This window comes from Gadus chalcogrammus, chromosome 12 (assembly GCF_026213295.1).
Source record: "Gadus chalcogrammus isolate NIFS_2021 chromosome 12, NIFS_Gcha_1.0, whole genome shotgun sequence".
In the NCBI taxonomy this organism is placed as follows: Eukaryota; Metazoa; Chordata; class Actinopteri; order Gadiformes; family Gadidae; genus Gadus; species Gadus chalcogrammus.
Genome location: NC_079423.1, coordinates 627,814 through 640,781, shown reverse-complemented (window position 1 = coordinate 640,781; position 12,968 = coordinate 627,814). Strand labels below are relative to the sequence as shown.

The following is a 12,968-nucleotide window of genomic DNA, read 5'->3' as shown; positions in this document are numbered from 1 at the left end:
GTGTGAGCCACGGAACATCAGCGTCATTCACTTGCATTGGAGCGAATTCCGTGGCCACATCACGGTAATCGGCGTGTTTCAGTGATGTGTCCACGGATTTCGAGTTATTCGTCCGTCGTCATTTCACGGATTCCTGTGAGACCAGGTTGATAGATAGATAGATAGATAGATAGATAGATAGATAGATAGATAGATAGATAGATAGATAGATAGAATAGCATAACATAAAATAGCATCGATAGATACTTGAGGGATAGCATAGCATAACATAGATAGAGAGTGAGGGATAGCATAGCATAGCATAACATAACATAGATAGCTGAGAGATAGATAGATAGATAGATAGATAGATAGATAGATAGATAGATAGATAGATAGATAGATAGATAGATAGATAGATAGATAGACATACAGATAGACAGACAGTTAGATAGACAGATAGATAGATAGATAGATAGATAGATAGATAGATAGATAGATAGATAGATAGATAGATAGATAGATAGATAGATAGATAGATAGATAGATAGATAGATAGATAGATAGATAGATAGATAGATAGATAGATAGATAGATAGATAGATAGAGAGGGAGGGAGTAGATAAAATGGTTTACTACTGTATTTGTGGCGGGTGCAACAACTCCAGCAAAAGTGGACATAGGGTCCATTGCTTCCCCAAGGACAAAGGGATCCTCCGAAGCTGGGTGCAATTTGTCAAGGTTAGGCGGGCAGATTTTTCAGCTAGCTCTGTTACCGCGTACTCAAGAATATGCAGCGCACATTTCCAGGAGGAGGATTACCACTCAGGGGATGCCAAGATGGTCTCACTTGGTTTAAAGAGTAGGAGGACGGCGAAGTTAATTCCTACCGCCGTGCCGTCTGTGCATGCAAACCACTCTGCCTGCCCTGTCCCGAGGTCGAGAGACACCGTCTGCCGCAAGCGAGAGACTCCCACAGTAACGCCCTGTGCCCACTACCTCCGTCAGTTGTCCGTTGCCCATTGACTTTGAATGGGGACGGACGCGCAATGCATTGTGGATCCGTCCGTTGAGTTGGAGCGTTCGCCACCGTCAGAAAGTTGAAAAATGTTCAACTTTTTCGGCAGCAACGGTTCCGTCATCCAATCAGATCGCGTATGCAAATGTAAGCACTGTGACGCGACTCGGGCTCTGACGATACTGGAAAGCGGGAAAGCGGATCATCTTGCCTCGCAACAAGCAGGAAGAAGCGGGAAGAACCCGGCGAACCGATTTGATTGGCTGACGGATGCATCTGCAAAGACTACTCCCCCATCCGTCAGCCACGCCTTCCCACGTCCGTTGACTGACGGTGCAGTGGGCACGAGGCGTAACGCCCCGTGCCCACTACATGCGTCCGTTGCGTGATCCCCATTGACTTTAATGGGGACGGACGCGCAATGCATTGTGGATCCGTACGTTCCGTTGGAGCCTTCGGCTCCGTCAGAAAGTTGAAAAATGTTCAACTTTTTGGCAGCGACGGATCCGTCATCCAATCAGATCGCTGTACGGTTGCTGATTGACACCCCGCCCTCATGGGTAAAATCCTCAGTTTGTCGATGCTCATGCTAATGATCATGTGTTTTTCCCCGCGTGTGATTTGTTGACCATTATGTTAATTTTGATGTGCCTGTCCCCGGACGTGATTGGCTGCTGCATCGGAGGGCCGAGGATCCGGGAGGATAAAGCACGGGCGAGCTCAACATCCACGGCAGCTGGCCTTGGATATGAAGCTTGCCATATTGGGTCTTCGAATGGTTATTTGTTGGTTGATCGAGGTTCTTGTTAATTGCTACACGGGAACTTATCCTATGCATCTGGGCTAAATAAACAAATAAACAACTTCCAGTTAACCAAAGACATCTGGTTTTATGTTGCCACCCCTTCCCCTAGCGGGGGACGTAACAATCGCGTATGCAAATTTAAGCACTGTGACGCGACTCGGCCTCTGACGATACTGCATGGAAAGCGGGTCATCTTGCATCGCAACAAGCAGGAAGTAGCGGGAAGAACCCGGCGAAGCGATTAGATTGGCTGACGGATGCCTCTGCAAAGACTACTCCCCCATCAGTCAGCCACGCCTTCCCACATCAGTCAACGGACGCATATAGTGGGCACGGGGCGTTACGCCCCGTGCCCACTACATGCGTCCGTTGCGTGATCCCCATTGACTTTAATGGGGACGGACGCGCAATGCATTGTGGATCCGTACGTTCCGTTGGAGCCTTCGGCTCAGTCAAGAAGTTGAAACATGTTCAACTTTTTCGGCAGCGACGGATCCGTCATCCAATCAGATCGCGTCTGCAAATTTAAGCACTGTGACGCAACTCGGGCTCTGACGATACTGGAAGCGGGAAAGCGGGTCATCTTGCATCGCAACAAGCAGGAAGTAGCGGGAAGAACCCGGCGAAGCGATTAGATTGGCTGACGGATGCCTCTGCAAAGACTACTCCCCCATCAGTCAGCCACGCCTTCCCACATCAGTCAACGGACGCATGTAGTGGGCACGGGCGGCCTGATTCCACCGGACGCGTTAAGGCCTCCACACACCGGCGCCGCAGCGCAGCGTCGCGTATTTTACGCGTGTCAAAAGCACGCCCCTAGCACCAACAGGAGGCGGCGCGACGGCCGCGCTGCAGTATAAAATCAGGAAGTCACCTGTCAATCAACCGCAGCAAAGACACGAAACGCAATGGGTGAGTAACCTATTGTAGCCTAGTTCATTTATTTTCCATCGTTTTGGCTGAATAATTGGAAAAATGTAGGCTAATCTGCGCAGTGAAAGTATGTTTTCAAGCATCAGATCAACTTAGTTTGTAGGGCACTTTATCGTTTTATTTACTGTCATTTCTTATTTATTTTATATTTTGCAATTATTCATCTACTGCATCAACAATCTCAATAACTGCAGGACCTTCGATTAAGCCTTTTTAGTATATAGTGCAGTCACCTTTTAAGGCCAATTGTTATTGTGTGTATTTATTGTATTGAGCTCCTGGATGGCTTTATTGATCCCCATTGGGACCAATACAGTATCTATCTATCTATCCATCTATCTATCCTTAACATAGCCACACATTTACATGTATGCAGCCAGTAGTTATCCATTTAAATTGAGCAAGCTCTTTTACATTTTATTGAGTTTTTTTTATTTCAACAGAACAAATAACTGTTGCCAGACAGAGGGGGGCTGCCCTTCTTCTCCTGCAAGGAGCAAGGAGAAGACGAAGGGTTTGGGTGCACCCCATCAATGAACAGAGACAAGAACAGGGGGTATGCCACAATCTGGTCCAGGAGCTCCATGCAGATCCTGAGAGGCACGCCAATATTTCAATTCGCCACTAAGTGTGCAATGGCAGAACCATATGGTGCAGCCTATATGATGACCTATAATCTAGTTATTATCCCTCTCTGGTATACTCTTTTGCATATATATACTTTTTTTTATCCCTCGGGATAAATACAGTGATGTTATTGCTGTGCTGGATTCAGTAGCCAGTGTATTTTATTTGAGTGCTCGAGACACTTAATGTTATTTTTCCCTAAATCCAGAGAGACAGTTAATACATGATCTGATACCAGAGAGACAGTTAATACATGACAATGAATTTTTGAGCTTGCCTGTGTTTCCTTTTACTTATCTATTTTATTGTATGAGAATGTTTCTATGTGAAGCACTTTGAGTCTGCTTCATGTATAAAAAGTGCTATATGAATGAACTTGCCTTGCCTTAAATAAAAAAATATATATTACAAGTAATCTGGTTTCTACCTACATGGTGTGATTATATGTGACTTGATTTCGTCTATTTCCCATTATGGTTAATGGTTTGGGTACTTAGTCCACCATTGTTGATTTCTCACCTGAAGATCCAATCTCCAGAGCTATGGCTCGCCAGGCAATGACCTTTTTGGAGTTGTCTTTGTAATGACGGGAACTTTGGTCATACAATTCGACATATTTTTCCACCTCGACGACCAGTCTCTCATCGTCCATTCTCGTAATTGTTTATCACAAACGAAAGAGGGCGACATCCAGTGGTGAGGGGTAGATATGGAGGTGCCTACGGGACCCGGGATGTACAAACCAGCTTTTACAAAGCGCTTTTTCAGGGGCGGCGACGCTCGGGAATAGAACATTGTCTCGAAGAGTAGTTGGGCGGCGCGGCGAGGAACGCTGCCGCGCCGCCCGTAGGCACCTCCATATCTACCCCTCACCACTGGATGTCGCCCTCTTTCGTTTGTGATAAACAATTACGAGAATGGACGATGAGAGACTGGTCGTCGAGGTGGAAAAATATGTCGAATTGTATGACCAAAGTTCCCGTCATTACAAAGACAACTCCAAAAAGGTCATTGCCTGGCGAGCCATAGCTCTGGAGATTGGATCTTCAGGTGAGAAATCAACCATGGTGGAGTAAGTACCCAAACCATTAACCATAATGGGAAATAGACGAAATCAAGTCACATATAATCACACCATGTAGGTAGAAACCAGATTACTTGTAATATATATTTTTTTATTTAAGGCAAGGCAACTTCATTCATATAGCACTTTTAATACATGAAGCAGACTCAAAGTGCTTCAAACATTCTCATACAATAAAATAGATAAGTAAAAGAAAACACAGGCAAAGCTCAAAAATGCATTGTCATGTATTAACTGTCTCTCTGAGTCTGGTATCAGATCATGTATTAACTGTCTCTCTGGATTTAAGGAAAAATAACATCAAGTGTCTCGAGCACTCAAATAAAATACACTGGCTACTGAATCCAGCACAGCAATAACATCACTGTATTTATCCCGAGGGATAAAAAATATATAGTATATATATGCAAAAGAGTATACCAGAGAGGGATAATAACTAGATTATAGGTCATCATATAGGCTGCACCATATGGTTCTGCCATTGCACACTTAGTAGCAAATTGAAATATTGGCGTGCCTCTCAGGATCTGCACGGAGCTCCTGGACCAGATTGTGGCATACCCCCTGTTCTTGTTTCCGTTCATTGATGGGGTGCACCCAAACCCTTCGTCTTCTCCTTGCTCCTTGCAGGAGAAGAAGGGCAGCCCCCCTCTGTCTGGCAACAGTTATTTGTTCTGTTGAAATAAAAAAACCTCAATAAAATGTAAAAGAGCTTGCTCAATTAAAATGGATAACTACTGGCTGCATATATGTAAATGTGTGGCTATGTTAAGGCTATATAGATGGATAGATAGATATATACTGTATTGGTCCCAATGGGGATCAATAAAGCCATCCAGGAGCTCAATACAATAAATACACACAATAACAAGGTGACTGCACTATATACTAAAAAGGCTAGAAGGTCCTGCAGTTATTGAGATTGTTGATGCAGTAGATGAATAATGGCAAAATATAAAATAAATAAGAAATGACAGTAAATAAAACGATAAAGTGCCCTACAAATTAAGTTGATCTGATGCTTGAAAACATACTTTCACTTCGCAGATTATAAATTTTTCAAATTATTCAGCCAAAAAGATGGAAAATAAATAAAGTAGGCTACAATAGGCTACTCACCCATTGCGTTTCGTGTCTTTGCTGCGGTTGATTGACAGGTGACTTCCTGATTTTATACTGCAGCGCGGCCGTCGCGCCGCCTCCTGTTGGTGCTAGGGGCGTGCTTTTGACGCGCGTAAAATACGCGACGCTGCGCTGCGGCGCCGGTGTGTGGAGGCCTTAACGCGTCCGGTGGAATCAGGCCGTAACGCCCCGTGCCCACTACATGCGTCCGTTGCGTTATCCCCATTGACGCCCCGTGCCCACTACATGCGTCCGTTGCGTTATCCCCATTGACTTTAATGGGGACGGACGCGCAATGCATTGTGGATCCGTCCGTTCCGTTGGAGCCTTCGGCTCCGTCAGAAAGTTGAAAAATGTTCAACTTTTTGGCAGCGACGGATCCGTCATCCAATCAGATCACTGTACGGTTGCTGATTGACACCCCGCCCTCATGGGTAAAATCCTCAGTTTGTCGATGCTCATGCTAATGATCATGTGTTTTTCCCCGCGTGTGATTTGTTGACCATTATGTTAATTTTGATGTGCCTGTCCCCGGACGTGATTGGCTGCTGCATCGGAGGGCCGAGGATCCGGGAGGATAAAGCACGGGCGAGCTAAACATTCACGGCAGCTGGCCTTGGATATGAAGCTTGCCATATTGGGTCTTCGAATGGTTATTTGTTGGTTGATCGAGGTTCTTGTTAATTGCTACACGGGAACTTATCCCATGCTCTGGGCTAAATAAACAAATAAACAACTTCCAGTTAACCAAAGACATCTGGTTTTATGTTGCCACCCCTTCCCCTAGCGGGGGACGTAACAATCGCGTATGCAAATTTAAGCACTGTGACGCGACTCGGCCTCTGACGATACTGCATGGAAAGCGGGTCATCTTGCATCGCAGCAAGCAGGAAGTAGCGGGAAGAACCCGGCGAAGCGATTTGATTGGCTGACGGATGCACGGGGCGTTACGCCCCGTGCCCACTACATGCGTCCGTTGACTGATGTGGGAAGGCGTGGCTGACTGATGGGGGAGTAGTCTTTGCAGAGGCATCCGTCAGCCAATCTAATCGCTTCGCCGGGTTCTTCCCGCTACTTCCTGCTTGTTGCGATGCAAGATGACCCGCTTTCCCGCTTTCCAGTATCGTCAGAGCCCGAGTCGCGTCACAGTGCTTAAATTTGCAGACGCGATCTGATTGGATGACGGATCCGTCGCTGCCGAAAAAGTTGAACATATTTCAACTTCTTGACTGAGCCGAAGGCTCCAACGGAACGTACGGATCCACAATGCATTGCGCGTCCGTCCCCATTAAAGTCAATGGGGATCACGCAACGGACGCATGTAGTGGGCACGGGGCGTAACGCCCCGTGCCCACTACATGCGTCCGTTCGACTGATGTGGGAAGGCGTGGCTGACTGATGGGGGAGTAGTCTTTGCAGAGGCATCCGTCAGCCAATCTAATCGCTTCGCCGGGTTCTTCCCGCTACTTCCTGCTTGTTGCGATGCAAGATGACCCGCTTTCCCGCTTTCCAGTATCGTCAGAGCCCGAGTCGCAGTGCTTAAATTTGCAGACGCGATCTGATTGGATGACGGATCCGTCGCTGCTGAAAAAGTTGAACATATTTCAACTTCTTGACTGAGCCGAAGGCTCCAACGGAACGCACGGATCCACAATGCATTGCGCGTCCGTCCCCATTAAAGTCAATGGGGATAACGCAACGGACGCATAGTGGGCACGGGGCGTAAGCCTCATGCTATAGCTGCTAATTACAAGCTGCGCGTTAGCTAGCTCTGTGTGTATTTTGCATACCGTGTTCCCTTTGACACAGCCTCCACTACAAGCATGATCAGTCTGACATAAGAAGAGCATATTTCGTTATTCACGAATATGAGCCAAAACAAAATTGCCCTGAAGTAAATGTCCATATCGTCATGAAAGCTTCATGGCTAGTGTTTGGATCAGTGATCGTCATCATCAAGCGGCTTCACAACAGTGTGTTTGCGTTTTGTGTTAGTGCTAGACTGCTACGGTTCTCTTTCACATATTTGACCGTGACCGCAGCAGGGATGTTAGTGGAGGCAATTTCAGAAACAGAAACAGAGTTTTTCCACTTCTCACTTCAGAGTTTAGCCACTTCCCAATACAGTAAATGCACTACCCTTGGTTGCGAATCACTGATCTAAGTATTCATAGTTTACCCACCTCTTATTTCACCACTACACCCTTGCATTTCTTTTTTATATGCTTATATATACTATACTTTATACTAAAATACTTTTTTATATTTGTTTTCGCAAGATGTTGACAGACGCCTCACAGCAGGAGACCGTGGAGAGTGTAGACACTGTGGAGAGTGTCGATACTGGGGATCAGCCCTGGCCCTCCTCCACTTCTGACACCCGGACTCAATGTTATTTGAAGCCCCCCCCGATGGTCTCACGGTAAATCTTTGGTATTTTAAGGGGTAGATATTACGTCTAAAACATTGCAAGCAGGACATTTCCATACCAATTGATGAAATGAATACATAGCCTACACCAAAACATAGCCGCTTAGATTTGCCATGATTGTCATATGTTTGGGTATGTTTACTGCCTCTGCCACAGCTGTGCAGGTTAACCTAAAGCCCAAGATGGTTAGCGTGGGCACACAGACTTCATTCAGCCCACAAACCTCCACTCCCCTCGCTAGTCCTGAACAGACAGTTGACGATGATGATGATAATGCCACTGTCATCAGTGACTTGTCGTGGGTGTCCGAAGAGCCGATGGATGAGGAGGAATTGTTGGATGAGGAGCCACCTTACATGTGTGACCCCCACTACAAGTGAGATCATCTAAAACCAACATAGACCATATTGAATGCTATCCTCTCTTTGAAATGTCTTGAGTCTCTCTCCCTATGCGAACCCTATGATGCCTCAACAAGATGTCAGGCAGGCAGAAAAACACTCAGATTATTGAGTATAGCTTTCAAGAATTAGCGGGGAAGCTCTTGTTGTTCATTTCTCTGATGGATGAACTTGGGGAAAACAACTATTATCTGGAAGCTGCTAATTATTAAGAAAAGCAAACAAGGTCAGGCCTTGTAGAATGGGCTAATATGGACATCTTTTCCATGTGTTTCCTGATCTCAAGACAATCAAATGTTAACCATATAGAAGTGTCAATTTTGATTTATCAGTGTCTTTATGATCAGTATTTTATGACAAGCTTTTTTCATCATTTGCATTGGCATTAACAATTCATGCTCACATAAGACCCAAGGCAATTAGCATTGTTTAATTTATTAACATGCATTCGTGCATATTAGCACATGTCAGTTTAGCTGCAATGCTAGGGTTTAAGAAGTGGTCCTGATTCTGAGGTGTAAATGGACTGCATTTATATGGCGCTTTTCTAACCTATTGGCCACTCAAAGCGCTTTACAATAATGCCTCACATTCACCATTCACACACACATTCACGCACCAACAGCGGAGTCAACCATGCAAGGCGACAGCCAGCTCGTCGGGAGCAGTTAGGGTTAGGTGCCTTGCTCTAGGAAACCTCGACACTCCGGGGCCGGGGATCGAACCAGCAACATTGAGGATACCAGCCAACCGCCTCTGCCTACTGAGCTACTGCCACAGGGTGTAGAATTTAGTGGCAGTTAGCGGCGAGGCTAACTGCCACGCTCCCTTTCCAACAACGTAGGCAAAGTAATTGTGGCCTGTAGGATGCAAGTAGGTACTTCCAAAAGGATGACATCCTCTATGACAGCTTCAAGTAGCGAAGTGTCAGATGATGATGTATCTTGATAGATTTATTAATTGTGTTTGGTTATTTGGTCAGTAAAACTATAGATTATACCCTACAATTAAGATTATGATATTTTGATTTTGATGATTATTTAAAGTGAGAGTTGACAATCTTTCTATATTTATACAATTCTTGCTCATTTCCAAATATATTGCAATGACAAAAATGGCAACACATTTCTGATTTTGTATGGAATGCATACGGTTCCTGATTAGCTTATAAGATGTCAAAATATACAATGAGGAATATGAACTTTGACGAGTGCAGACACCAGTGCAGTGGTCAACAGTGTCCACCATGTGGCAACAAAGAGCCTCAACATGTTGCCCATCTGTGTCGATACATCTTAGATATGCCACTTTGTCTTACTCATCAAAGGAACAAAGTTGATGTCAGCGACACTGATGCCTAGATAGTGTGTGTCAGATACACACTGTCAACAGTGTTAGAGAGATGGGCACGCTGTAAACTGATTGGTCAATATGTGCACCGTTGAAGTAATACAAGTACACATACAAGTGTGTTTCTTATTGTAACACTAGCACACACAACAATTAGCTCTGTGTGTTTGTGTGTGTATGTGTTTGGGGGGAGTGTTTCTGTGGTCTTGCAAATATAAAAGTGTGCACTATTGCCTGTTTGTGAGAGAAGTTGGACATATAGTCTGATAGATAGACTGATAGATAGACAGATAGACATACAGATAGACAGACAGATAGATAGACAGATAAATAGACCGATAGATAGATAGACATACAGATAGACAGACAGATAGATAGACAGATAAATAGACCGATAGATAGATAGATAGATAGATAGATAGATAGATAGATAGATAGATAGATAGATAGATAGATAGATAGATAGATGGATAGATAGATAGATGGATAGATGGATGGATGGATGGATGGATGGATGGATGGATGGATGGATGGATGGATGGATGGATGGATGGATGGATGGATGGAAGGACGGACAGACATATAGACAGAAGGATCATTAAATTAATAAATCAGCAAATAGATAGATCTGTGATAGATTGATGAATACCATCAGGATGTAACATGACGGCGAGATGAGGGGAGGAAGAGAGATGGAAGGAAAAAGAGAGCGGGAGGGAGATAGAGAAATAGAGAGAGACAGAGAGAGGAACGGTAGCACACTGTCAGGGGGGAGAGTAGAGGATTGTTGCAAACAGGGATTATCATCAGGGAGGAGAGAAAGAGGGGGCTGTGAGAATCTGGGACAGAGTGCGACACACATGCTCACATGCGCAATGCCGCTGCTATTTCCTCTGTCTCTCTCTCACTAAACGTGTCAGTATACCCAGTCAGTCATTTGTTTGTGTGTGTGTGTGTGTTTGGTGGCCGTGGTGGTGGTGGTGGTGGGTGTTGGGAAAATCAAACACAAACAAAACGACTCAGAATCATCCTCATCTCTATGACACACGGTAAGATCATTTAATCTCACGTTTGTTTCTGTGTTTTGGTTTTGGTTTGTTTGACTCCACCATGTGCAGCTGTAGTGGCCTGACTCCTGGTGGGGCCTCCCCATTGCCCTGGCTCAGGGTTCTAGGTTTCTCTCTGCTCCTATAGTGGGTTACAGAAGAAGAAGAACAGAAGAAAGTTTAGATGACCGTATCTGTTTGACTGATTAGTCATGTATTGCGCTTGGTTGTTCCCAGCTTTATTTCATGTAAAAGTTTGCTAGGGAATGGTATGTATAACTATAATAACTTGAACGTTTATTTATTGAAGTTCTGAATCGATGGAGGGCTGCCATGTGGGACAGGGACATGCTTCTGGCACCAGGTCTCTCAGCCAGTTGATAAAAGACATTAAAGAAACAAACACATATTCATTCTGAATATATCAATAACAAAGATCGTATTAAATGCAGGTACAGAATAAATAGCAGCTCTTTCAAATCCAGGGAAATATATGAAAAAGGAAAGAGTTTGGAGTTAGGCCTAACTTCTGGAACCATACTATTTCAACTGATTAAACTTGTCTGTTGTCTGAAATTGGTATTTAGGACGAGATTTCAGTAAATGTGTAGGTAAGTGAAAGTTAATAAAAAAAGCAAAGCAGGAATTAAGGCATAATTCAGTATCCTTTCTTTAGGAATGTATGTATGTGTGTGAATGTAAGTCAGTGGTCATGCATAATTTTTGAAGATTGGCTACTATAATTTATACACAGGATTACAGGCCTTGTACCAGTCTCAGATGGTTGGTTTGTGTCTGGCATGGACTTGGGTTGTGTCTGGCATAAACATCTTGATAGTAACATTTTGTAGTTTATGTTACCTTGTAACCTGGATCTCAAACTGATCTTTGTATCATGATTGATTGCCAGGAAAACCAATATGAGTCAAAGAGTCAAGTATTATGTCATATACATTGTCTTTCTCTTTATTGACTCACTGTCCACCCCTCCTCTTCCCCTTTCCCTCGCCTCTTTTATTTAATAAATTTCCTTCAGGACAGCAAGGAAGCGAGCAAGAAGACCAGGAGAAGCTACAGGTTACCGTCTCTTATAAAAAGATCTGTTCCCTGTCCTCGGTGTGGCTGTCCTCAATGGACTGAGCCAAGAGTCAGGCGTGGGTGTAGAAGAACAAATCCACGTAGAAAGGCTTTGTGATATCCCCAGCCAACAGAAACATGTCGTCGCCTTCTCTTCCCATGCCTTCGCTGCCCCCTAGTCCACTGGCAATGGAGTACCTCAATGACTTTGACCTCCTCAAATTTGAGGTGAAATCAGACACTTCTCCTCTACCCCCGACTCATTGTGCGTACCCCAAACCGGGCCTCCCCGGCGATACCTCAGGATCCCCCTGCCCGGGCGGCCCCGTGCCCAAGGACTCAAGCCTGAGCTCCAGCCCATGCAACTCCCTACCCCCCTCCCCCACGCTCAGCGACGTCCACCCTCCTCCCTCCGCAGCCTCCTCTGTGTCCTCCTCGTCCTCCTCCTGCATGTCCTTCCCCCTCTCCCTCTCCAACAGCTTCACCTCGGGTATCAGCTCGGGCTCTCAGGGAAACGTGGAGGGAAGCCCTGGCCACGGCAGCGGGTGCCCCCAGGGGCCCGGCGGCCCTGGCCCTGCGTCCCTGGAGGACTTGATTTGGCTGGCCGCACTGCAGCAGCAGTTTGGCAACGAGGCCACGATGGGGCCCGGCTCTCTGCTAGGGGGCCTGGGAGCGGGGCCTGAGCGGGTGGACAGGGAGAGGGGAGCGGTCCCGGGGTTCCTGGGCTGCGAGGATGCAGTGGAGGCCCTGCTGAACTCGGCTGCTGCGGCTGTAAACTCACAGGTGACGCCATTACTGGGGTTATACCTGGATACCAGACCAATGATTCACTGTTATAAACTTTCTCTCTCCCCCTCTCGCTCTCTCTCTCACCTTCAGTTCCCGGTCCTGTCTCAGAGCTCCAGCAGTAACCTGGGGGACTCGGGCAGTGACAGCGGAGGGGACATGTCTTGCACAAAGGGGACAGACATGTGCCATCGCCCACTCGTCTTCCTCTCCTCTGGGCCGAACTCAATGCCCAGTGCCACGGCAGGCTCGGCACCCTACCCGCAAGCGACCAGCCCTCAGGGTCGGCTTCATCACTATCCACACAAT

The 12,968-nt window shown here is 45.9% G+C and overlaps 1 protein-coding gene across 1 annotated transcript in view; it reads left to right on the top strand.

Moving 5' to 3' along the window:
• Positions 1–11,969: 11,969 nt before the first annotated feature.
• The window catches only part of nrl (neural retina leucine zipper), a 4,054-nt gene continuing 3,055 nt past the window's right edge, over positions 11,970–12,968 (top strand). Inside the window, exons 1-2 of the mRNA XM_056604106.1 lie at positions 11,970–12,656; positions 12,753–12,968. The exon at positions 12,753–12,968 is cut by the window's right edge and continues 81 nt beyond it. Coding sequence (XP_056460081.1) covers positions 12,012–12,656; positions 12,753–12,968 — 861 coding nt within the window. The 5' untranslated portion in view covers positions 11,970–12,011. The remainder of the gene's footprint in view (positions 12,657–12,752) is intronic.